Below are 27022 nucleotides of genomic sequence, written 5' to 3'. Positions count from 1 at the left end.
TAAGAATAAAAAGAAAGCATTAGCTAATTGTTGAGAAATACAGACCAAACTGAAAATGCTACATAAAAATATAACAATAAAATTCACATTAAATTATTTATTCAGTAATTAAAACAGTGACGCTTTTCTTTATACAAAGCCTCCCCATCAGTTTTGATAAGAGGAGCAAAAAAGTTTAATGGAGTTTTGAGGGAAGCAGGGTTGGAAAACAGCAGAGGGGAGGACGGGGACCCTGATTTGACTGATAGATTTAAACAACAGCTACAAACAACTAGCAGGGAAAGTGCAGCATAGTTCTGCAGATACTTTAGTAGATTACTGTAAACCTCAACTGCTATAAATATCAGTTAACTATAGGTACTAGTTACCTGAACCCAAGTTCACCAGAATCAACGCTGATTCCAACTGATGTCCACCAATGCTGGACCAGATCCCAGGTCACCACGCTATGCCAGCCAACACTAGACTGCAATTTAGGCGTTTGAGGCCGGTTCCAATGATCTCAAGGCCATTGAAGATTTCCAAAGACACCGAGGGAAGGAAGCAGTATTTGGGCTCCTGTATGCAAACTGCCATCATCAATGATGCAAAGCTGATCCACCTTGAAGGCTTGAGCCTTTGAGCAGCTGTACGAGATAGCTGTGATGTTTGAATTACCCCCATCCCTAAACTATCTTTATTGTGAGCTAAAACCATGCTGCATTTCGCAGGGGACTCCAGCCCAGCTTTCACAGGTCTCATCATGGTGTCACAGAGCAAGAACAAGGAGAGCATTGTACAGACCAAGGGCAGCTAAAACACAGGTTTCCAGACACATTTCTAATTCCCCTTGGCAATCAGTTCACCCCATAAGACAGGGCAAGTATAAACCTGCCAACACAGCCTACTTTTAATACGTTGAGCAGTGGTTGCCCAGCCATCTACATACAGACCATCTCTGCTCACAGATCTACAAGCTCAGCCTTTGCAAGATAACTGCTCCTGTCTCTTCTGTCACAGCGACTGGATTGTGATCTTGCTCAGGCAAGAGGTTCTTAGTCTTTAAAGGGACAACATTCTGCATCACAACTGTCAGATTGTGCCCATAGGGCTAATATGTAAAAGCAGTATTTATTTTTAAATACCTTCCTGCTTTACGTGAGATTTCAGTTCCAAATAACATGCATCAACTTCTTTTAAAAATTCACACACAAACAATATTTATCATCCAAATACCCTTTAAAAGCTCAAAGGCTGACATATTAAAGCCAGAATGTCAACTTTAAAAATATACATATTTCTAAATCATTTATAAGAAGTATATGTTGCTGGTCCATTGATATGGAGAGAAAGCTTGTACCTGAAATTAATTAAAAGAATCATTTTCAAAAAGATATGCTTGTCTGCTGAAAGGCAAGATATTGCACTGCTCTACATAACTCTGTTGACTCCATGGTTATCTTCACAGGTACAACAAATCAGGCATTTTGAAAACATTGGTTTTGTTAGGTTTCTGTTGTTGTTTGGTTTTGTTTTTTACAAATATGGAAAAAAAAATCTGTTCACTCCTGAGGTTATAGAGAATGCAATAAAATGCCTACATTTTCTCACTCTTAGATGAGATTTAGTGATGTCATTCACTCCATTTCCAAAGGACATGCATTCGAAGCATAAGGATGGAATGAAGGGAACCCAGTATAGCTACGTGTGTGTGTATATATGTGTATAAATATATACATACACATAAAGAATTGTGGGAGGAGAGCAAGACATACACACTAGCCTGGAAGCAGAAAGGCTGAGTACAGGCGAGCTGATCCTAAGTGGAGGTGGGGATAAACTTGACACTCCCCTCCTGCAATGTCTGCTCTCTCTGAAAGCTGTGATGAGAGCTTCATCCTCAAAAGGATGTTTTAAGGCAGAAGCAGACGATTGAGAGAAAACTGCCATTCACTGAAGATCTTCACACTATGAAAGAGGTATCAGATAAATTGATCACTGAATTTGTGTGTCTGGTGAGGAGAGGAATCGGAACAAAGTTCATTATACTATTGTCAAGTGTAGCTTATTCAACTCTCCAAAAATCAAATCTGCCTGGTGGTCAGTAGCTGCACTATTTTGTTGGGGTAGAAATGCCCAGTTGAAACAAACTGGCATCTGCTTTTCAAAAATTGGTGGACAACTTGAACCCTCCCAGTCTTCAAATGAAGACACAAAAATTGAAAGCAGATTTCTCAACATTAATAAGAATAAAATCAATCTTTGACCACTTTAAGGAGTTTAGTACATAGATTTTTCTTAAAATAAGACAATAATTTCCCTGTGTTCTCCCAGAAATAGTGACAGAGTACATCATGTTTTGTAAGTCCTCACAAAATGAATCATCCACTTTCTTGGGACAGCATCAGAATTCACCACACACAAAAAGAATGAAACAACTCCTTTAGTAATGTGTTAAAACACATAACTTGTCTGTGACCTGATTTTAAAGGCCTTTTTTCCTATTTGTGGAAACATGAGCAGTCTTAACATTTCTGTTTCTTTCTCACTGCCATCATTTCTCCATAACTGCAATGTTGTGAGCAAGCACTCCCCTCCTTTTTCAAGAACAAAACCATCACAGCATCTGCTTCTCATAAGCGCATTTGTGCGTGTGTATAAATGTGCGTGTATGTGAGAGAGAGAGAAATAAATCTGCTGAATTTAACTTAAAAGATTGTCAGGGGAAGGACTTTTTCTTTCCTATCCTTCAGATTGTAGAACATAGAAGTAGGGCTGCTGCTATGCACCACTTGTGCTTTTACTTCCAACTCGGTTGTTAGTACAGGGGATGGTTAGTGACTGAGGGGAGTCAAAAAAAAAAAAATGACTTTCAAAGTCAATTGACTGGTGCATGAATGGCTATGGAAGATAGCAGGTTTTTGTTGGCACTTGTCTCCCAGAGCCTGCAGAGCAACAGAAGTTCCTTCAACACACTCAAAGGTTCAGCAGTGGAAACTGGGCATATAACAGTAGTCCTTGAGGTGGAAGAGGCAACAGCTTCACCACATATTCATCCCTGCTAACCGTTAACTTAATAAAACAATCCAGAAAGGGATTCCAGTGCAAACTATGGGCCTGATTTTTCCTCTCCCATTCTGCTTTGTCATCTATAGGGAACAGGAGGAGGTCCCTCATCATCCGAACTTGTGAAGAGGAAGACAATGAACTGACCACTCTTGCTAGATTTTAAACTATTTCAGGAAGTCAGACACACTACACCTCAAAAAGAAATGTCAGCTTTTCTTTTGCTCCCCCCAAACTCTCCAGCCCTGAAGTTCAAAGAGGATAGATTGCCTCTTTGCCTTCCAGCTTTGCCAAGTCCAGAAAAAAATTTAAAAAAAAAAACTTTATGAAGCTTGGACTTTTTTTTTCCTTCCCAATATTTCTCATACTGTCAGAACTATTATGCTTGAGATACTTCCTGAACTGTACTGTCCTGGTAAGAAAGTGAACCGTGGCAGCTCTTACTGTGTTCCCCCTGTACAGTTTTCCAATTGCATTATGAATTCATTGACAAATTGAGGAGCTAGCTCCAGCAGAGTAGCAATAACACATAGAAGTGTCACGAGAGTTAATTCTGTTAAGAAATGCTGATGGACTATAAAGATGAGTGGAAAAATCCCACCACATTTAATTCAGAATCCCAACACAGAAACTACAACCCCACTATTTTAAAGTAATGTTTAAGCATAGTCCATTCCGCACTTTTACACTGTCTCAAACTTCAAATCAGCAAGACCACTTAAGGGTCTTGCCAAATTGTGACATAATTCTGATGCCTCCAGTGCCAGCGTGTCAAGCCCTCTCACATGGCAAGGAAGAATGCTCAATACCTCGTAGGATCAAGTTCAAAAAGCCTGAAGAGAAGCAGCAGCACAGGCATGAACCTCAGAATGGCATGCACATCCCAACACTCCCCCTTCCCTTTCACACATTGATCCATGTGGTCTCCACCTGACAAACCTACATTTACAGTGCTCATTGCCTTAAAATTAAACTTTTCTTATCTCAGCCATGTGTTTGTCTTGGTTTCCATTTAGTTGGTTTGTCTTTCAGACAGGGATGTCTGAAAACAGTGGTGAGAGAAATGTAATAGGTTATAAGAGCCTTGGAAAATATTACAGGGGGACCTTGGGTGCACAAAGAAAGGCAACATCTCCAAGCAATAGCTAGGACCTGGCAACCCAGGCTCTGATCCTGCACTCAGCCCCACCTAAGCATATGCTGACACTCATACTGGAGTCCTAGGGTTGGGCATGGGGGCTGACCCAGCTCTAGCCCATCACAGGACTGGGGCTGTCAAGGCTAATTTTGCACCCCTTATTCAGAATTGGATCATGTTCACCTTGGCTTTAACTAAAGTCCTTATTATACACGTCAGACCTAGGCCAGAAATGGGGTTTCCCAAACACCTTGCAGAGCACTGTGGCTAGACATGGCCGCATCATTTCCAAGTTCAGATTCTTAGCCAGACAGCAGCCAGGCCTGAATTTGTGCATGCGGAGTACGTGCAACTTCTCACAAAATTCAAGAGCTGCAGCTGGGGTCTCATAAGGTGCAGAGCAAATCTTAGGTTAGAGAAACAGATTTTGAAGTCAACAGGAGCTGAACACTGCAGCGCTTTCCTTGAGGTGCTCAGCAGACAGATCAGGCCAGTTGAAAACATTTTGTTTCTGCAAGTCGCACATTTTTATAAAAGTGACATTTTTCCCTGAAAATTGATGTTATAAGTTACCACCATTGAAATGGCTTATCTGAAAGTCCAGCCTCCTTAGTTGAAATAAGAGTATACTGACATTTATGAGCACTATGACAGCCTGAAATATAACTCATAGGAAACTATGTTCAACAGCTTCAACGGATCATGGATGAGGCCTAAACTCATGTCTGATTTAAATCCGTAAGAGTATTTGGTCCATTTTGAAAGAATGGGTGGGTTGAAAATGAAGTTTCTGCAGCCCCAGGCTTTGTTCCATGCTAAAGGTGTTTGCAAGCTCCTGACAATAAGCACAGCACAAAGCCACCTTTAGAAGCAAGAAAATAAAAACACCCTTACTACAATCTAACACCAGTAGGAAAAATATTTGTCTGAAAATTTAGGTGTGAATTACACTTGCTTAAGCTAGAACAAAAGGACAAAACCATCAAAATCTAGTAATGTGGAGACAAAAAAGGTTTAGCTCTCTAAAAAGATAGATAGACATTTGAGGTAACAAACAAACAAAAAAACAATGCACAAAAACATCACAGACATCTAAAAATAACATTTTATACATTTTTTTGCCAGTGCTTCTCTGAGAGCAAGTTCTTTAAACAGAACTTAACAATTTTACAACTTTTTTTAAAAAAATATGTCATCCTAAAATAGCCCATCAATTCTTACCCAAACTTTCTGTATTTCTACAAAAATAGATGCACAAAGAGCTACAAAATACTGTATTCCTGAAAGGAGGCGCACTGTGGTCAAGGGAGAGTCTTTCTCCTGACAATTGAGACTGTTCATAAAAATATCAAGCTGAACAGAACAAAACAAAACACTGTTAAAGGAGCAGAAAGGAGTTAGGTTGCCCAGCTGCAGCAGGCTCAGATGAGGAAAGAAAGAAAAGTTAGGTTTGTTTTTTTTTCCGACACTGTGGGACCCATAAACAGCCTTACAAACAAAAGGCTCAATAGCAAAACCAGAACGCTTGGCTCTTCATCTTCATGTGTGTCCTTTGCCCCATGCAGAAGGAGTCAACGACTGTTGTATCGCACAACCAGCTGCACCAACTCCAGCTCTAGCTGGCCTTAATTTATCCGAACTTCAGAACCAAGAAGCTTCCTTGCTCTTGTCCTGATGCTGTAGACCTACATTTCAGAAAAGGAAAAAAAAAAAATAATAAAAAAAAATTGATACAGCTTTTTCCATCCCTTCCCCAAGCAAGTGAAATAAGGCTAAACAAAAAAAAAAAAAAAAGACAAGAAAAAGAAAAAACTCAAAACTTACCAGCCTAGTGGACTTGTTAGTGACATTACTATTGCTCCCAATTTTATTATTGTAGGATAAGCTTAAACCACACTTAAGTTTTAGACTGGCTCAAGTGGTTCAGGAATGCTGATAAAATCCTGTGTGTGCTTCCTCGTTTTGGCCTCATTTGGAGCATGGCATAGTGTGATAAAATCCTCCAGCAAGGTCTGTATATATAATCCAGTATGCAACAGAACAATTTTTCCTGATAGGGGCCAGCCACAGACTCTACTTCTTTTAGAAAACACCTGTGACACTTTAGGATCTCACAGTTTCTGTGGCATTTCACCTTACAAAGGAGAGAAGGAAAATGTTCCCACACCATGAAAGAAACCCGAATAATTTCACCTACAGAGTGTCAGATTTTCAGCCAAGAATGGCTAGCGCTTCCACATGGGAAAAATTAATGATTTTCAGCTTGCATTTGTTCTGAGTTACTCTAACATTTTCCTTTATAAAAAGTGAGGACTATCTAATAAATGTGGTGCAATGTTGTGGCTTCAGCATTATAGGCTTGGAACCTGTGTTATAATCTGAGATTTCTCTGCTCCAGAGGGATTCAATTTTTGCTAGATTTACACCTAACAGGGCATATACCTTAAGTCCAGACAATAGAGGGGGAGGTGCACATGAAACTTCCCAAGGAAGATACATTCTTGCTGATTTATAGGGAAAGTAGAAAGGAGAGAGGTGCAGGCACATATTTTAAGATGTAGTAACGCATTTAGGACTTGCTGATTTAAAACTTACCTCTTGACGTTTTGAGCGAACGGAATCACATTTTGGGAAATAAAGATGCACTTCGCACTATAAATCATCATTGCTATATAGACAGCAATGCTCTGCTCTGTGTCATACTACGTATTGCCCTGCTACATTGTATACCAAGACCAATGCAACAGCTACCTGATCTGCTTAGAATTTAGGGCAGATTTCGCCACTAATGTGAAGTATGTGCAATTCCAGACCTTGATGATTTTGCAACCATTGAAGGTCCATGTTCATTTGTTCGTTAACCTCTGAAAATTGACAATCGGCCTGTGAAAATCTCTCATTTCCATATCTGATCACATAGTGAGACACAAAGGAAGACCCATATGTTTTCAGAAAGCCTAAGAGACATGATAGATTCAGATCTAACCACCACCTCCTTCTTTTAGGAGCACAAACAGTTAAATTTCTAATGATGATCAGCAACACTTTGGAGTTGAGCTACAAAAATTAACAGTCACGTAAAAGATGACAGCATATTTCTAAGTCTGTGTAAGGATCCCCAAGCAGCACCCAAACACTTGTGTGTCCAAGCAGTGACAGACAGGGAAAGCAGAACACACAGATACAGCATGCCAAACCCGGTTAACTGTCTTTCTGCTCCATCTCACATGCATTTGCACCTCTTTCTTTAGATTGGAAAATTGGGATGTCTGTTGACTAAAGCACGCCTATAAAAACATGTTCAGAGGCTCTTTACTCAATAAGGATGTCTCCTTGTTGCTTCAGAGTTACTTTATTTCCTGGCAGCACTATTCACAGGCAGAGTCATAATAAAATGCTGTTAGTTTCCTTCACAGCTCCCTCAAAGTTAGCGATGATAATTTTCTGTTATTTTTCCCCTGCTGTTTACAAGAAGAAAAAAAAAAATCTGACAGCAGAAACCTTTCAGAGTGGAAAGGAGTCATTTAAGTTCACCAGTAGAGCACTAAACGCCACTAAAGGCAATGAAAGCTGATAAGAAACTGCTTATACAGCTCCTAGAAGCTTAAAAAAACCCCAAAAAACCCAAAAAAACCAACACACCTCTGTTTAAGAGGATGTCCACCTGATAGTAGCAACTGGTAGAAGGGGAATAACCAGTTGAATAGACACCTTCCTAATTGGTTGTCTTCGGAACAAACACAAATAACTACTACAAGGCAGTTTAAGGTATAGCTATTAAGCCTAAACAGTCATGGAAAACAATTAAAAAAAAAAAAAAGTTGCCTTAGTTACAGAACTGAATGTAGAACCTTTTCCATGCCTTTCCCTAATAATATTCCCATCTCCTTCATGGCAAGGCTATCTGCAGTCCTAACATGTCATCCAAGTGCAGACCTGTTAATAAGCGAGAGCTTTCACTTGCAGCCTGCTGAAAGAACATTTTCCTCTCAGTGAAGACATCCTTCCTTGCTTTGCATGAGGCAGTATTGCCAGACCAGCACAACTCCCCATCTCTGGGATACCAACATTATAGATAATTGCCACACAAGCAGAGTGCGTGTTCTGTGGGAATATCTAAACAAGCTTAATTAGTTGTGTGTGTGTATGTGTGAACGGAGATAACTACAGAAGGCAGCAGATTGACCACTCGAATTCCATATTCAACATGACACACTGACTTCCAGGCATTTCCTAAAGTCAATTTCCTATAGTTAGTCAGGACTAGAAGAGGTAAATGTAAAGTTACACACCTCAGTGTGCATAACTTTGCACAATAAAGGATGTTCACTTCAATTTTAAGATAGACTTACAGCCCTCAGATATGCCAAAATCCTGCTCTGCTTTTGGTGTGCTAGGGCTACAGGAAACCTCCTCCAGCACATCTGTCCACCAGCAGGACAGGATATCCTCCTAGGCTCCGTAGTAGCAAGGGCAAGTTGCTCTGCTCTCCTCCCACAGGGCTGCCAGCAGACCTGGCAGCTTCCAGCACAGTTGGATCTGATGGACCACCTGAAGTGCCCAGCGTGCAGGGCAGACTCCCACCCTGCCCCTGAGGGAAACACTGGCGGCTGTAACCACAGCAACTTCCACCCCGGCCGGTTTTAAGTGCTCAACTCAGTTTGTGCACCCTTAACGTAAACACGAGGATTTAGCCCCGACACTGTGGGATTACAGCTGCAGCAATGCTCTCTGTATGTACGCCATGAACTGCAGTCTATGCTGTTAGAGGCTGACCTTGCTTTGCTTGACATCAGTGGGGCAGGGAACTGAGGCCTAAAGCACAAACATGCTGTGCTCATATCTAGAGGTTTATATCAATGCTTGATATAAATTATACTTTTATATTGAGCATTATAGCTTAGGCACTTCAGCTTTGGAAAGACACTGCATAACAGCAGCCACAAAGATAACAATTTTTAATATATTCTCATGTAGACTAGCATTTTCTTTAATCCCACTTGTAACAATAAAGAAGCTTCTAAAAGGGTTAATTTGCAGCAGACAATGGGAGGATTAAGCCACATTTAATGGGAATCAGGTAGCTAAATCCCTCTTCATCCTCTAAAACAGGACCATGTAAATTCAAACAGATGTGCAAGACAGATCAATACTTTGTTAGCTCTACGAACAGTGATACACTGATGACCCACACAATGTGTTCTGAAACAAATTCCCAAACTATACTGTGCATGCAAGGGGAAAGCCCTCTTAGTCTTTGAAGTGATTCAGCATCACCCATTCATGAGATCAAATATTTGGCTTAGTATGGCAGAGATGCAACAATGTAGCTGGAAGAGGGTAACATTACAGCCAGCCTGCTCTGAACCCAACACTGTCATTCCATATAATTCACCATGAGGAATTTTGCAAATGTTTCTATAATTGCATGTGACAGTAGCACAAGAAAGGCTCTGAAAAGCAATGTCTAGGTATATACCAAATGAACTTTGCTATATAAATCATCTGAAGCTCGTGGAATCTGATATATTGACAGCTCCACAGGTTGATGTCTTTTATTCTGCAGGGAGATATGAGTGAAGACTTCCAGAAGTGAAATTTTCTTGCCACTATGACCTTGCCCTACTCAGGAGCAACCACTTCTGTGCCACAGAAAGCCAGTACATTCTTCAGGCTCTTCAGTTTTTAGCCTCTCTGCTGAGATTGCTCTCTCATGTGAGAGTCAAATGTAATTAAATTCTGCATTACGTGGAGACTTATCCAGTATAATCCTCCCCTGGAGTGGACAAGAAGCAAGAAAAACTTCACCTGTGCTGGTGAGTGCTGGGTGTGACTCAGAGTGGTGCTTCAGCAGCTCCCTCCTCTCCCTGGCAGAACAACTAGCCTTCCCTGGGGTGACACCATTTGAGATGCATGCAAAACCCCAGGGCAACTAAGCTCCCTCGTTTCACCACGATGAGGAATGCCTGTCACCAAAGTATTTGTCTCAAATCCACCAGCTGTAGGAAAGGCTGGAAAGGGAGCTTAGAGCTTTCCTGCCCTTCCCAGCAAGCCCCTGCTTGGAGAGCACAGGAGGGTAAAAGAGCAAATAATTGTAATGTCACAGGCTACCACTACCTGCTGCATTTTGTTGCTTGCTCCCTTGTTTGCAAAGCCTTATGTGCCAAACTGGTTCTGCCTGGTAAGGTTTTGCTGTGGTGTTTTGGTGCATGGCCATTTTGAATAGTCACAAACAAGTGAGACATTGCTTTGCTGAGTTCATCTGTTCCTGCAAACCAGTCACACATCATTTCCCCTCTTTCTTTTCCCCCACAGGAACTCATGGACTAAAACCCACACATCAGGGATGGGGCAGAAATTAACTGTTCAGGCCTTCTCCACTGCCTCCCATGCAGAGTAGACAACAACAAAACATGCAAGCCACTGTTAAGCACCGTCAAAACAGAATCCTGATATAATAAAATTAGCATCCAAATGTACCCCTCCATAGCAATTTTCACAAGGAGCAGGCAGCACCATGCAAAGGTACTGTGCTCTTACAGAAAAGAGAAAAAGCACCTGGTTTATTAGAAGAGACTGTCCTATGGCTACAGACTGTGCTGTGAAATGAATCTATTTTACAGACCTCTGCCTAGAACCTACAGAAAGAAGTTTAGTTTGATGGTGAGCACAGCTCAACCAGCATCTCTACTCTTTGTGACACCTGGATACTACACAGGAAGGAAATACTGATCTGTTCCAATTTAGATGAGCAAGATGCAGTCCCAATGTACTGACAAGTTATTAGTTCATTCCTCATTGGAGCTATATTTTGGGGAATGCACACATGAACTAGCTGAACAAGCTGGAAGCTTCCACGTGGAAGTTTAATTAATCATTTCCCACAAGATTTAAACCAAAAAATGTGTATCATATCACAACTCATTCAGCTTGAACGGGACCAAGGCAGACAAAGGTCTCTAAGCAAAAGGCAGTGAGAACTGGATTTTTCACAGCTCGTCTGCCCTGGTTGCAATTTCAGGAGGGATTCCCACCTGGAAATATATTTGGAGAAGGCTTTGAGAACAAGCCTTGCTTCAGCTGCAGGGAGTCCACTACTTTGCTCAAATTTTTCCCGCTAAAACAAGTCACAGACACAATTGAACCATCTTACCTGTGTCAAACCCAAAACTTGGCACAATGTCCACCGTTCCATGAAAGGCTCCAGCCCATGCTGAGGTAGCGCTGGTGACAGCAGCGGGATCTGTCTTTGTCACATCGCACTGCGGAGCAGGAATCCTGGCTGCACGAACTGAAGGCATCAGCAGGGACCCATAGCGGGGGTCACGGTGCGAGCTGGGATGGTGATGGTGCATGTGTGGATGAGGGTGATGACGATGCATGTACACATCATGCATGTGTGCATACGAAGGGCTCACCTGAGATGCTAAAGGATAATGCCAGGATTCAGATGTGGCAGGGGGAGGAGGCTGGGCAGTCTGATGAAGGCCGTGTCCTGGCCAGCTGCTGGGATCTGGTGTTGGGAAGGTGCCTGGTGCAGTAACAGGGAAATCAGGGTGTACTCCACTTAAGCATGGTGGAGGGGGAGGCTGATAAGAGCTGGTCCAAAATGAAGTTGGGAAACTGCTCCTTTGGCTTGAAATTGTTGAGCTTTCTGGTAGAGAGGAGAGAAACAAAGTATGACCGAAGCTGAACAACAAATTTAATGACAAAACCCCACAATGATTTTCTACTCTTTCAAATTTGTAACACTGAACTCAGCAATTACAGAATCACAGGACAGGTGAAGTAGGAGGGGATCCTCTTGTGATTATCTGGTCCAACTGTCCTGCTCAAGTGGAATCACCTAGAGAAGGCTGTGCAGTATGGTGTCCAGTGAGATTTTAACTGAGATCCAAACCCCACATCACCTCTGGGCAACATCTTCCAGTGTTTGGACGCTCTCAACGTCAAAAAAGTAAATAAATAAAAAAAAAAATGTAGTATTGTGTTCAGATGGAGTTTCCTGTTTTCTAATTCGTGCCTGTTGCCTCTCATCCTGCAAGCAAGCATTGCTGGGGAGAGTCTGGCTCCCTCATCTTCATTGCCTCCCATTAGGTATTTGCACATAAGATAACCCTTGAGAAGACTTCTCCAAGCTGAAGAGTCACAGGTCTCTCAGGATCTTGGCATAGGAATTATGAGGAGAGGTTAACTCCTGACCGAACCAGAACACATCATTAAGAAAGGCAGCTGTTATGGCTGTAAATGCTTCTGAGGACAGAGAACCAGGTCACACTGCAGAACATGAGACATTTGGCTAAAGGAAGAGTACCAGATCTTCTCAAACTGATTGCATGTTTTAATAGGATAAATATTGTATCCAACACATGTTATGTTAGTCCCTTGTAGAAGAGATCATGTTGCCTTGTACCCAATAGGATCAGACAAACAGAATCATCTGTATAACTGGAATAAGTTTTTGTCAGAAATAAAAGACTCACTGTTTCTTACAGCTAGGGTTCAACTTATATTTAAATGGATTTCAATACCTCTACATTATGAAATCACATTCTAAAAATTCCTCTTTTAAAGGAGCAGTTAGTGCTTTTGATGTGTAGGAAAGTATTGGCATCTCCATTCTCACAATCCTCTAGCCAGCTCATGTTTGAAAGTACTGCTTCATGCAATATGTCTCAGCTCAAATAGGGTTTTTTTGGTCAAAGATGGAAACATAAAAATACAGGACTTTACCTCTGATGAAAGAACAACTCATAAAAATAGCCTACGGAGAAATAAAGCCAGGGAAATTTTATATTTGACGAGGCGAGGAATCCTCTGTTCCTCATATAACATTTACAAAAATATTTATATTATTTTTTTAAATGACCTTTTGTTTTGCTTTGTTTAACAAACAACTGGCATGAGACTTGGGTGAAGACACCACTGAGAATGAACAGATTCTTCAGACACTCCTGCCTCTGAACTTTGCTTACACAAAAATGTTTTGGAAACAAAACCTGCAAAAGTGTTTTCTGACTGCATCACTAGGACACTCATGTATCTGGTTTAAAATCCATTAAAATCATAGAAAGTTTTTCCACACATCAGTTGGCTTTGATTTATGCAGTTTATTGAGCCTGATTAACTTCCGATATGGGAAATAAACTTTGCAAACCCACTATGGAAAAACATAGAGAACTTCTTTTAGTACCAAACTGCTTCAGAGGCTGCAAGCTTATCTATCAAACTATACTCCAGCATGGCTTTCTTCAAAAGGTTGCTTCTTTTTTTAGTGACATATTCCTATTGTAATTCATTGTAGAAGCCTGGAGAGAGCTTCAAGCATATAATAGAAGCCTCAGCACTCCTCCAAAATTGTTTCTTGTTTGTAAATTGTTCCTTCTTACAAGGGATTAGGCTAAGATAGAGAATGCACATTGTTCAAAGTGTTGGCATCAGGGCTGACAAAAAAAAAAAAAAAATCAAAAACAAGCTTCTTGATGTCCAGTCTCTCGTTTTCCTCACTGCTTAACAGAGAAGCACAGCCTAACAATGCCTTGCCAGTATTCTGGAAAATTAATCTCTGTAATCAAGAGGTTTTGGAAGCTATCTGGCTGTTATCTGCACAGAAAAGCCATAAATCCAAACCATCTCACTTCAAAAAAGCATGGAAAACCACAAAGTATCTGAAGGACAACTTTAATATCAGGAGAGAGCACTTTAAACCACTGGATATGCCAATATGAATTCAACCCAGATCACATACCAGCTTGACTTTACCAATCATGCAGAAGTTCTAGGCCACAGAAAACATGTTTGGTCATCTCCATTTTTCAAACAGATGCACATTTCACAAAGCCATTACCACTGTCAGAAACTGTCATGGATCAGCTCCGAGGTACCATTGAGTGTAACAGCAGAGACCAACCTCACTGGCCAGAGTCAAGTCATGTCACTGGAGATACTGGGTCCATCCAGGTTATATGGTCATGCAAGAAAACTTAATCCACCCTGAGGCCTCACAGAGGATGCTACTACATATTAAGTGTGCAGCAACCCCATCAACAAGAACCATCTCTGTGTTGAACCACAAGCCCCAACTACCACACATTTCCACAGTATTTGAAGGGTCTCCTTTCCTTCTCACCTTTAAAATGGCAAGCACAACCAATTATCTTTACAGATACCATCATGTCAGATACTTTGCCTCTATGGGACATGGCAATGGAGAAATAGCCATTTCACCACTGTCCTTGGCAGGGGGGGGCGGAAAAAAAGAAAGATCTCATTAGCTTCTATGAGCTTTCAGAAGGCTGGAAGGAGGCACTTAACAAAAATTGTCTGCCAAGAAAGATACTAGTTACCACAATTTCCTATTCTAAGTACAAGGAGGCAGGGAGATGGCAACATCTCAGATACCACAAAGTGGTGACTAATGCTAAAGTTCATGGTGGCTGGCCAACATGCACTGAAAACATGACAAAGCACACACGCTATAAATGAGACAATATATGGAATTTTCTGTAATACAATATAATTTCTTAGTTATGCAGGAGGAAAACAAAATCCAAGAAAGAAAAAACTTAACGTTTTCAGCTGGGAAAAATTTGTTGATAAAAATTTTGTTAAGGTAACATTAGTTTCAAGGTATCATTAGTTTCATTACGCCTGAAAAAGGCTTAAGGTAGCTACATCTACAATTGAATATTTAAAGTCCATGTTACTGGAACTTGTTGTAGGGAACTATATTTTATAAAAAAATAGTTTTGAAGTTAATTTTAGCCTAAACTGATCAGTATTTTCAACATACAAAAGATGAAAACTTGCTCTTTTCAGGACAGCAGGTTCTATTTTCTATACACAAGCAAAATTCCTCCTCAAAACAAAGAACTCACAATATCACCTTCATGATGAAATTACAGTTTGCTCTTCCATCAGGACACTAAAAAAACTCCACACCCGTAAGACTTAAAAAAAAAAAAAAAAGGCAGAAAATGTTATTAATCACTCTTTTCAGCCAAAGGAGAAATAATGCAGTGAGCCAAGTAGTCAGTTTGTGCCCACACACTTTCCATTTAAATCTGTACCTTCCAAAACAGCTATTGTAAATGCTTTTTTTTTCAATTATCTTTGAGTAATTTATTGACAAAAATTCTGATTAACCATGAAGGTTATTTATAAAAGACCTTCAAGCAAGTATTTTAACTTCTTTAGGTAATGGGATACAAATTCACATCCATTTGCTGCAACTGAGCATCTTTGAGAACTGTACATGAACCAGAAGACCAAGGTGTTAGCGTCACTCCTTCCCCACTATTTTCAAGCCAGCATGTTTCAGAAAACTCACTTGGGCCTGATGAAACTCTTGTCAGCTTCTCTTTTTTAGAGAAACAGATACCCTCAGCTTTCTCGGTGTCCACAGTACAGAAGCAAGCAGCCCTGCCCAGCGGCCTGCCTGGGGATTTTCATACCGCTTCAGCAGGTGCAGAGGCAGCAGAAGGCATATCCTCTTACTTTATTCCTGGAAGACTTTCAGGACACGAAGACCTCCATTCCCCGCCAACAGCACAGGGCACGCTGGGTCAGGAGGCTGAAGAACCCTTGTGCCAGGCCACCCTCTCCCCTGCAGAGCTTTATGGGGAGGGGCTGCGCAACCTCAGGGGGAGCCAGGGAACAGCAGCAGGATATGTCTGAGGCCAAAGAGAAGACACACAATCCCACCCATAGTAGGTCTCCAAGCTTGTGAAGAGGGCTTGCTGTAGGCATGAGGTCTCTGGGGACTGCCTTGATCCCATCTCTAAAACATTTATAGCCTGTCTGGGCCATGTACAAATGCTTCAGTCCCCTTTTTAGAAAGAATAGGTTCAATCCTGCTCTCAGTTGAGTCGACGGAAACTTTCCCATTAACATTAATGGTCCCGGCTCAAGCCATAAATTCCTCTAGCTCCCTAGCCACTTCTGCTGACCTTTGCTTAAACTTCCTCGGATTTGTCATCATCATTCTGGAAAGCAAGTCCTTCTGTGCTATTTTTCTAGTCACAGTGGTTTCCAAAAATCCTGTCTCTCTTTATTATCTACGACTTTCATCAATACACTCTCACCTCAAGATTGCTGATTATGAACTCCACCACTCCTACAAGGATCCTGACAGTACCCCTCTCACTCAACCCAACGCAAGGCCATTACTCACTCAGTTCATGTCTCTTTGCCAGTCCACATAAGGACATGATCAGAAATAATGCAGCTGAGGATCTGAAAAACTACTCAGACTGCCACATTCAACGAAGTGCAGAAAGTGTCTTACCAGCATGCTTTCTCCAGTCACCAATTTTGAAATCTTCTCTGTAAGGTCTACCTAGTTTATCTGGCAAGATGTGTTCTTTGTTGTGTTGATCATGCTTATATGCATAACAGTACACACGCATAAGTGGAGTATGCAAATGCCTCACAGCCCCTACCATGTTTCTACGCCCTGCTCGGAAGCCGAGGAACATCATCGCCAGTTAAGCACAGGAAGCCAGTAGCAATGGCCCGTGGGCAGGCTGCAATGCACCACACCACACAGCTGCAGCCACATGGGCCGGGGCTTGCACCCAAGCTTGTTCCAGCCTGTGCTGACTCCTCCCTACCTGGAAAGCAGCCACAGATGAATTGTAATCACCTGGCAAATTCACCCGAGAAGGCTGCATGGGTCTCCTCACGTCTGAGGCCAGCATCCCAAACAGCTTTGGCTCTTGCCTCACAGGCCAAGTTTCACACTTGGAGCTTAAAAATAAGCCTCTAACCTTGCAGCAGACGTCTGTGAAGCCACGTGAGCTCTGCTGCATTCCTTCCAGGCCTTGGTGGAGCTGCGGGCTATGGCAAGAGAGGGACACGTCTGCTTCTTTCACACCTTTGACATCTCTTTCCCACTTTAACACTTCAGATCACTCAACCCCAAGAAGCAACTTGGTTCTTTCAAATCTGCGGGGATTTTTCCACCTCCACAGAGCAGCAAAATTTCAGCTGCAATGCAATGTGTATTACCATGACACAGACCCAGCCACACCACAGAAAGCAAATTACTGCTCCTCTTACCTCTCCACAGAGGATTTAGCCCTGCCTTGCTCTTCGTAAGGGCAGTTTCTGGACTGAAGCTACTGGCTTGGCTCAAAGCTCTTGAGAAGTGTTCATCCACTACTGAACCAATGTCTCCCTGGAAGTAAGTGAAAAGGACGCAGCGAGAGTTAAGGTACTCCATCTCGGCAGGCTGGTCTTTCTCATCCTCCTCTTGCTTGCTGGGAAGGGTCACTTCCAGAGACTCCTGCATCTTGTTGTATACAGCTAACTTCTTCTGGGATTAAAAACAAAACAAACAAGAGATGTATCACTGATGGCATTCAGTGCAAGCTCAACATCTGGTTTCCTTAAAGAAAAATAACTGAATACATTGAATACCCATTTCATAATTACGGTTGGAATACAGGGATATTTTGCACTGACATTGCACAAAGAAGAGATTACCAGCGCCACTTAGAGTTTTTATTCATCACACACAGATGGACCTGCTTCTCAGGCACGTTTCACAACCACAATTTATCAGCAACAGCTTTCACTCAGCACCTTAAAAAGAAAAGACAGACTCCAACAATGCACTCCTGACTCCCACCTGGAAAGGATATTCCCATCAGTAAAGGCTACAGAGGTCGAGTCCAGCCCTGCGGAGGGGTGGCCAGAATACACAATGTCTGCATTTTGCCCATCTAGGTGAAAATGCACCAGGTTTTGCCAACCACACTGCCCTAGTTGAGAGCACATGACCCACTGGACTCCTCTCATCTACTCCTTGTTGAAGGTGTAAAGATGGGAGAATTCGGTGCTTCATGAAAGATTTTCCACCGTGTTATCAGAGTCCACAAAGCACATACGCTGTCACTCACTGCCAAGAAAATGTGTATCATAGGAAGCTATACCTTAGGGTGCTGTGTAGGGTTTGGATGGGGGTGGGGCTTGAGGGAAGTTTTTTGTTTTGTTGGTTGGGGGTGGTTTGTTGTTGTTGTTTTGGGGTGGAGGTGGGAGGTTTTTGTGCCTATTGCTTTTTTCTTTTTATTTTTTAAGTATCATCTTCTGGAAAAAAAGGACAAAAATTCAAGTCATAGAAAACCTAAACATGTCATCTGGGGGAAGAGGGGAATTGACAAGTCTGCAAACACATGCAAAAAAATCTACCCTAAACGAAAAACACAGAGAAGCATATAAAAAAAAATAAAACCCCACACATGCCATCTGTGAATGCCTATTTCAGAATCTTCTCTCTCTCTCTCTCAAACCAAACCTAAATGTCAAAATAAATGTGTGTGAAGATCCATTTTGCATGGAACATATTTTTCAGATGTTCCACTTTACAACTGTTTTCACAGGCAAAAAAAAAAAAAAAATCTCCCCTCAACAGTCAAGCTGCAGGAATCATAGCTTTTAGCTAGCTAGCCATTTCCACAGCTGACTTTACACACAAGCAGCTTCGGGAACCCAAAACCAACTACAGCACATATGTAGAAGTATTTCACAGCTCTTCTATAGAATTACAGTTTGACTTATCTTTTATGGTTTGCTTGGCAACACCTTAGCACCACCAGAATCTCTTTCAAGTTTACAGCTTTCTTCCCTTTTCCCAAAGTTGTTCTATAGGAAAAGGTAAGAAACTACACCATCTATAAAGTTCCGTTTATACAATAAATACACTGGTCTGATTTAGTAGTAATCAAAAGTCATTTTCCGATCTTGTATACCGTCGATATATTTACAATTGATACTTTCCAAAATCATATAAGCCACTACAAATTCTTGCACCGTAATACAAAATAGATAACTCTGAGGCTAATTCTTGATTATGAATGGTTATTAAAAATTAACTGTAAGAACTGTAAGAAAAAGGAATTAAAACCTATAATGCTAAATGTTCATAGCAAGTAAGGGATGCATCTGTCATTACAGTAGGTTAACAGATAAACATAAACCAGCTCAGTAATACTTTTAATTCCAATGCTGTTATGTAAACTGCAACGAGGGATGTAAGTAATTTTATTTTACAGTTTGGGATATCTAGACAATGGTCTGGAATTCAAGTAATTCTGTGCTTCACAAAGTAAGTTATACCATGGCTCTGCTTAGCACATTATTACTTACATACAGGTTTATCCCCTAAAAAAAAAAAAAAAAAAATGTAAAAAAAAAAAAAGAAAAATAAAAGAATTAAAGATAGAAACAGCAAATCAAAACAGTTTTACTAGAAACTATTAAAAATGCCGAAAGGAAACACAATCTGAGGCTCTGCAACAAATTTTTCAAAATGCAGAATTTGTACTTTTTTGTAAATGCTTTGCTCCTTCTGCAAACAAAGAAAAAATATCTCTTAATATTTGTTTCTGGAAGGCTTACTAAGATATCACTCACAGTAAGCTTAATGGTTTTGTGTGAGTAATCATGGAGTGACGAGACCTTAGTAAGACAGAAACGGTTATAACAATATTGCATATACCGGAGGTCTATGCATTAGAAATCTGTAACGGATCTATGCCAGGGACTTGATCATTCTTAAAGGTGCACCATAACCCAGATCCTCTTAAAAATGCAAGACAAGTAGTTGGGGAGAGTGCTTTTTTCATTTTTGGTTTTGGTTGGGTTTCGGCTTTTGTGTAGAGACAAAGTACAAAAGAGATCCTTTATGGAAGTTTAAACAGTTATTGACGTATTACAACATCTCAGGCAGAGTATATATGCCAGATCTTGAATACATGCAACACAGTTTAAAAGTTGACTTCTATCATTATAGGTACATTATTTGTATTTATACTGTGAGTATGCAAATACATATACAAGAATGCAATTATATAGAGAAACACATCATTTAATATGGCCTCTGGCTTGACTTGGTTATCAGGAAGGAAGTCTTTCAATGTTCTGATATAGAGACTGGAGCTCAGGAAATTAAAACTTATCTCCGGAGTCGCTTCTCTGTGCAGGAATGTTTCCCCTTCCACAGCTTAAGAATCTAATTCATTTTCCATTTCAACTCTCTTCCCTCCCCTCTAGTCCATGGGCAGTCATTACAAGATATTCTGAGCACTTACTGTTTTTGAAAACAGCAAATCTGTTCGTGGTCTGTTTGTTTGTTTGTTTGTTTGAACATAGAAAAAGATAGTAGTACTGATGGACAAGTGCAAGGCCTTGTATAGAGACTGAAGTTATTGACAGTGAAAAGTGTTTCGTGGTGAGTTTTTCGTGAAGCAAAGATTTTTCAAAACTGCTTCAAGCCTATGATCAGATACCGATCTACTGAATTTGAACTTCAGGAAGAAATTAACAGCCTGTAATTACAACACTCTTTAAATAAGAGACTACAGTGAGATAAAGTAATTCAAGTTTTCCTTGCATGCAGTATATATACACCCCTTCCATTGTATACATCCTTTATTAAAGTTTTTTCTTTCCCTAACCCCCTTAACATGCCCTGCTTGTACACAAATTCTGCATTACTTGTTTGGACCTTAACAGTAAACTTCTTATAACATTTCTAACTGCAGTTGTGTGAGTAGAAAAGTATGTAAGATCATCAACTGCTAGATGAATTTGTCCCACCATCATGGCAGTTTGGAGAGGGCAGTACAGGATGACACGAACCAAAAAACAGGTTAGGTTTCTGATAACTAATCTGGGCTCGCCCAGTTTCACTTGTACTTTTTCATACAAACAGTTCTCGCATATATTTAAGCTGCCAACAGGATCTGTAATATCTTTACAAAGAGTATTTTCTGAGCAAATGCAACATATTTCTTGCCTAAGTTCAGATCTCTAATACTTTCATATATTCATGAATTCCACCTCTCTTCCTTACCAACTAGAGGCTGAGATTAAGCAACCTTTGAAAAACAAAACAAAACAAACACACAAAATCTCATCTTGGCCAAGACCCAGAATACAGAACTAAAAGTCAACTTACCATACTGGGAAATAGGGAAATTCAGTGTCTATAGTACCTGATGCTGGCTTACATAATAGACCTACGTTCACGACTGAAGGACAAAGGTACAACCTCTGGGTAAATAATGCCGTACAGCATAGGCTGAATTAAGCTTAAAGCATTTTTTTTTCCTTATTTCATATAATCACAGTCTCTTCCAAAGATAATTTCAACTCTTCATGTAGTCTAACAAAAGGAAACTAAAGGTCAACAGCAAATCACCACTAATACGGCAATAGTAAAGAGAGCATTTATGCTGGATAAGCATCATCCTGTCTTCTGGAGTAAAACTGACCACTTTTAGATCAAGGAAGCATGTGGTCCAAAATCTCACACAAAACCTCTGTCTTGAAGAGTCCTGTTATTTTCCGACATACTCTACCCAGAACCAAGCAAAATGGTTCTCCTGCAGTGAAATTCTGGCCACATTAAAGCCAATGGCAAAAGTCCAACTGACTGCAAGGGCCCCAGATCTCACCTGGGGGGTCTGGTAAAAATGTCAGAACATTCCTCCTAACAAATTGAAAAATATTCCCTTCCAGCTGAAACCAGCTACTGGGCACCAAAACAAAAAATGAACCAAGCACAGTTGAGCATGGAGAAAGTTTTAGGTTAGCCAGGTTTGAATCAAAAATTCAGGCCAGCTCTTGTTTTACATATAAGCTAGTTGTGTATTGCTACAACTGATTATCTCCATACATGCCATCATACAGCATATGGCCCTTTATGCTCCCAAGCATGAAAGTCTGGTGTGCCTGGGGCCACCTGTTACAGATTTTCCGTTATGAGGGAAAGAACAGGAACCAAAAATAAAGAATAACTACACTGAAGAAACACTATATGACCCTGTCCTGAGAAAAAGGCTGTCATTTGACATAAGCTTCTGAGAAGGAATTTCAGCAACAAACTCCAGGCAAATCACGGACAGTCCTCCATTTGTGGAGCTGTCTGCCAAGCAGGCTCCTATTGATAACACAGAAAGTATTCAAGGAAGAAGACAATTTCAAGCAATCAGGGCATGGAATGCTGGGTCTGAAAGCGGTATTTACTGCATGCCATGAAAACATGAAACGCTAACTTCTACCCTCACAAAGGAGCAAGCCAACAGCATAGCCACACTCCTTCAGGTGAGCCACTGGATTTGCAGCAGTAGAGCCTGGAGCTCCTGCTGTGCTCTGCTGAAGAATGGAATGGTGGAAAAATGAATTTATACATTTTTTGCTGTACATCTAAACAGAGGTGTATTGTTAAAGTCTAAAGTTATATTTTTATGTAGATACAGGAAGGTCAAGTAGAATTTGGTCCCAATCAGTACAACAAAATAAAGCAGGCAATTTTTTTTTTTTTTTAAATCAGAAGTGTCTCATGGGATTAAACAAACACAACAAAAACCCACACAGAGGGTAAGACTTAACCCAGGTTTTAAGTCCTGTAATTCTGAGAGTAGCCTTTAAAGGTGACTTATATAGGTCTGACTCAGTTTTCAGTGAAGTCAGTAGTAGGGTGATCACCAAGCTTCAGAACAAGCCTTGAGAAAACATCCTAACTACAAAAACTGAATGTGAGGCTGTCTTCTGCTGCATTAGATACTGCAGACTGCCACACACACACATCATTAGTAACATAAGCCGATCCTCAAAGTTGAGAACATACGATACAAAGAAGTCTACTGAAAAACTAAGTTATAGTACATCAGTTAGGTCTTAGCTACAGCCAGCTGACACAACACTAAATGTGACTCGTCCTTGTCTGCAGTGCTGTTAGTTTGGAAGGAAGAGTTGAGTTAGTGACCTAATTTGCTAACGGAGACAAGCCCTTTTCTGGAAAAAGTCTGTCTGCAGCACTGCCAGCAGTAAGTCTGACTTGAGCATATCACAACTCTTTATGCAAGACTTGATTTAGCAAGGATGGTGTTGGCTTAGCTCTCTACATCTACATACCATGGAGAAATTCCAAAACTACCATTTACTGCAACTTCCCACTTCAAAGGTCTTAAACTCAGCTGTTAGCAAGCCAGGGTGAATCCTACCTTAGGCTCAGCTCTGCAGCTTGCTATACCTAGACTGACAGAGCATGGCGAGCCATCACGGTATTTCTCGTGCGCCAAGAACACAACAGGATTCTTCACTGATTATGTGTTTCCAGAGTCTGTTTGAATGAGTAGATCTGTTACACCCATTCCTCACCCAACCCACAAAAAAGCCAAAACTCGCAACTACAGCTGCACAGTGCCTCCAGAAAGCATACAATGAAGAGTTGACCATTCTGCAGGGTTTACCCTCATGCAGGCACAGCTTCTTGACACACAGAGGAACACATCTGTGTTGTTACACCGGCAGACGTTCACTCTGCCTTTTGGCAAACGAATGTTGAAACCCTAATTTATCTATAGAATTAGGGCCACACCCCATTTTTGTCAGCTCCTTCTGACATCGTTTGAGCACGTATGTATCCGTATTCCACTTACTTCCCTCCAGAGAACACCCTAGACTTCAGCAATCTAAGACCTAAGGTGCTAAGCCTCCACTCCCATTAACATTCAGTAGGAATTCAAGTTCCAGTCCACTAAGTGCTTTAAAAAAAAAAAAAAAATCCCATCTAAATTCATTTGCCAGCTAGTCCTTTCTTGGCTACAGATTGGTGAAAGCTAAGCTTCCAGAAATTCTGCATTTATGTTCAAGATAAAAAACAGTTCTGTACTGGTTTTAAGGGAATGAAAACTACAAGCACAGAAATACAGGAATACCTTTAAAGTGGAGTAACTTTGAAAAGGCACAATAGACCATCCCCTAAAAAAAAAATGTCATTTCTGCACAACTCAGGTGCACACTAGTCCATCATTTAAAAACAATCCAATATCAGTTATTTAAAGAAAAAAAAAAAAAAGGAGAAATGGCCATTCAACTTTTTCACTGCAGAACAGTGACACAATACCAGCTATTTGCTGGAGACACTTCTCCTGACCAACATATGCAGCATGCAACCTATAGAAACACGATGAAGTTACCCTTCCAGAGAGACACTATGGCCCAGAACTTGAACCTATACATCTGCAACAGCAGCTCCACAGCTAAGGAGCTTGCTTTGCTCTTAAAAGGATACAAAACTGAAACTGAAAACTGGCATAACCAGTTACATGTTTGTGACAGATTTAATACCTACGAAGATGCACAAACTTTAGTTAGAATAACACACCTATGTCTCCTTGCACTGAGAAGGAAAAGAAAGCCAACAGGAGCACAGCATGGAAGAGCTTTCTTTTTCAGAAAACAAAACATTTTACTGAGTACCGAAAAACAACAGAGTAGTACAACGGCACTGAAAAATGCTTCAATGGAGTCCTCAGATATTTTAAGTGTGAACTCCACTTTATCAGCTTCAATGCACCGCTTTATTTTTAAGATATCCCACTAGTTCGTCTTCCCTCACTGTTATTTTTAAACCAGAGTTTTAATTCCGGCAAAGAAGAACATTCTTTAAAACGGTCATCATCCTCATGAAGACGACAGAAGTGTTTTACATGTTGAACACATGTGTAAGAAGAAACAAAAACCTGGCAAGAGATTCCTCATCCTTTCTTACGCTCTTTATCGGTTGATTAAACGTCCCTGACAGGACAATTCTGAAGAAAAATAGACTTGCAAAATGTCATACATTACCCAAACAGTAAATCTTTCCACCACAACTACAGATGCATGAGGAGTTCATTCTATGTTTACTTTTTTTCAAAAAAAATTGTATTATATTCAGAGAAAATATATAAAATGCTCTAAAGTTCACAGCTGCTAGAATTAGTGCAATATTCTTAGTTCAGCGAAAACAGCTTGGTTTTCCAGTCTGACGTTTGATGAGTTTGTGAAGACCCTCCAGATCCAAATATTTCAGGAATAATTGGCGCAAGCAGGATTAACTAAAACAAATTGTCAATAACATGCAGGATAGCAAGGTTTAGAATGTTTTTTGGCGGTAATAGGATATGTTGTGCTGGCCACAACTCTCAAATTGTGTCGGCTCAACAAAACTATCTATGTCTCTTGCCTTGCCTATCGACCTCCACTGTTATTAAACGGCATAAATAGCATAACCCACAAGAACTCAGTTTATTTAAAATGAAATTTCAAGAATCTTTGGTGTTCATTAAGGTGCCTCCAGGACATTTCATATATGGTGCTGCTTACAGCTGATAGAGAAACTTCATTATTCTGTTTAAAAATAATTGCACTTGAGTGTGAAACAGTTACTAATGATCATTTAATAGATTTTTATGTACTATGCATTCTACGTCCCAGATCTAGAAAAGATATACAGTCAATACCTACAGAGTTAAATGCCAAAACAGCCACCAAAGTTTCAATTGCAGTTTTCTACTTCTAGGTCTCTTAGTCAAAGAGTCAATCTGTTTGAGATTCTGTATTTATTTTTCCCCCAAATTATGCAGGCTAACAACTGGAGCTCCAGCTCTTCAGATAGAGAGTTTGTAACTAAAATTACTGTATAGATGGAAGGTTCTGCAAGCTGTGACCTAGATTAGAGAAGAAATAATAACAAAGGCACGCTGCGACAGACAAAACTCACAAGTTTTCCAGAGCCCACATTTACAGTGAACAACGTGAGCAACCTGGAAAAGTTCACTGAGGTATCATTTCTACAAATGGGCTCTCTGTCCCAACGATGAAGAAAAAAAACCCAATAACATGCAATAGGAATTTTAATGGTTTAGCCCATATTCGTGTCTCCCAGGCAAGTTGATATTAGGGGTCACTTCCCATGTACGGAGAAAACAATCTTCATGGATAATAATGATAAAACCTTATGGAATGCAGCAACAACCAAAAAATGTATTCTCAGATGACTACATTAGGGCCAAGTCAATATTAGTCCCACTTCACCCACGCACTGCATAGTCTAAAAATGCTGTCAGCCTGATAAGAATTTCCTGACTTTTTTTTTTTTTTTTTTAAATACATCTGATCACCCAATTCAGCTGGAAACTTGCCGGAGCCGATCTTCCAAGACAGCCGGGGTGAGTGGTGCAGTGCGTCCCGTTCGCGGGGAGCAGCGCGGGTCCCCTCCCGCCGGCGGGCGGAGGTTCCGCCAGTGTGCGCGCCCGCGGACCGCTCCGCACCAGCGGACAGCAACGGCGCAGCTCTGCGCCGGCAGAGTGGACGAGCTGTGAGGCTCGTCGAGTAAGGAGCGACGGCGGAGAGGAGGCGGGGGTAGAAAGCAAGGAATAACTTTCTCCCCCTTCCCCGCTCCGGCCGAGCAAGTCAACACATACCCTCTAAATATAAGAATTTGGGAAAATTTTTTTTTTTAAATAAAAAAAAGGTCTTACCAGTCTCCGCTGCTCTGGGGCACTCTCATCAGCTCCCCGCATCTCCAAATCAGGCCGGGGGCTGCATGGCGCATCGCTGGCTGGCCGGGGTGGAGGTCTCCGCCCCGGCCAGCCAGCGATGCGCCATGTAGTCCGCTAACGGGGGGGACACCCGAAAAAGTCCCCCCACCTCCCAGTCCGGCCCACCGCCACGACCTGCGCGCTAGCCCGCGCAACCCTTCCCTCCCCGCGGCTCACCTGCGGGCAGCCCGCCGCGGGTGCGGCCGCGGCGCCGGCCAGATAGCGGGGCGCCCCGCACGCCGCCGGGGCGGGCTGCTGCATGGCTACGTCCGAGCAGCTCATGGCCGCGGCCGCCCCGCGCCACCGCCGCCTCCCGCTTCTTCTTCTTCTTCTTCTTCCTTCTTCTTCTCTTCCTCCTCCTCCGCGCAGGGCGGCCGCGGCGGGGCGCCGCGCAGCCCCGGCTGCCAGCGCATCTTCGGCGGCCGCCGCGCCCCGCTCCCGCACTTATAGCGCGGCGGCAGCA

At 41.5% G+C, this 27022-nt stretch overlaps 1 protein-coding gene across 3 annotated transcripts; it reads right to left on the bottom strand.

The window, feature by feature from the left end:
- Positions 1 to 4: 4 nt before the first annotated feature.
- Positions 5 to 27022, bottom strand: VGLL3 (vestigial like family member 3). Of its 3 annotated transcripts, none has more exons than XM_065657116.1 (4): positions 26737 to 27022; positions 17243 to 17498; positions 11337 to 11837; positions 5 to 5868 (listed from the first exon to the last, which is right to left on the bottom strand). In XM_065657116.1, the coding sequence occupies exons 1-4, from the start codon at positions 26839 to 26841 to the stop codon at positions 5825 to 5827; spliced, it is 906 nt and encodes a 301-aa protein (XP_065513188.1). In that variant the 5' UTR covers positions 26842 to 27022; the 3' UTR covers positions 5 to 5824. The 3 variants fall into 3 exon arrangements, with proteins under 3 accessions (XP_065513188.1, XP_065513197.1, XP_065513205.1); XM_065657125.1 differs by having other exon boundaries at positions 17243 to 17495; XM_065657133.1 differs by lacking the exon at positions 26737 to 27022 and adding an exon at positions 26500 to 26530.

Source organism: Caloenas nicobarica, chromosome 1, assembly GCF_036013445.1.
Source record: "Caloenas nicobarica isolate bCalNic1 chromosome 1, bCalNic1.hap1, whole genome shotgun sequence".
NCBI classification, from domain to species: domain Eukaryota; kingdom Metazoa; phylum Chordata; class Aves; order Columbiformes; family Columbidae; genus Caloenas; species Caloenas nicobarica.
Note: the sequence above shows the minus strand (reverse complement) of the source record. Positions and strands in the feature narration are given on the sequence as shown.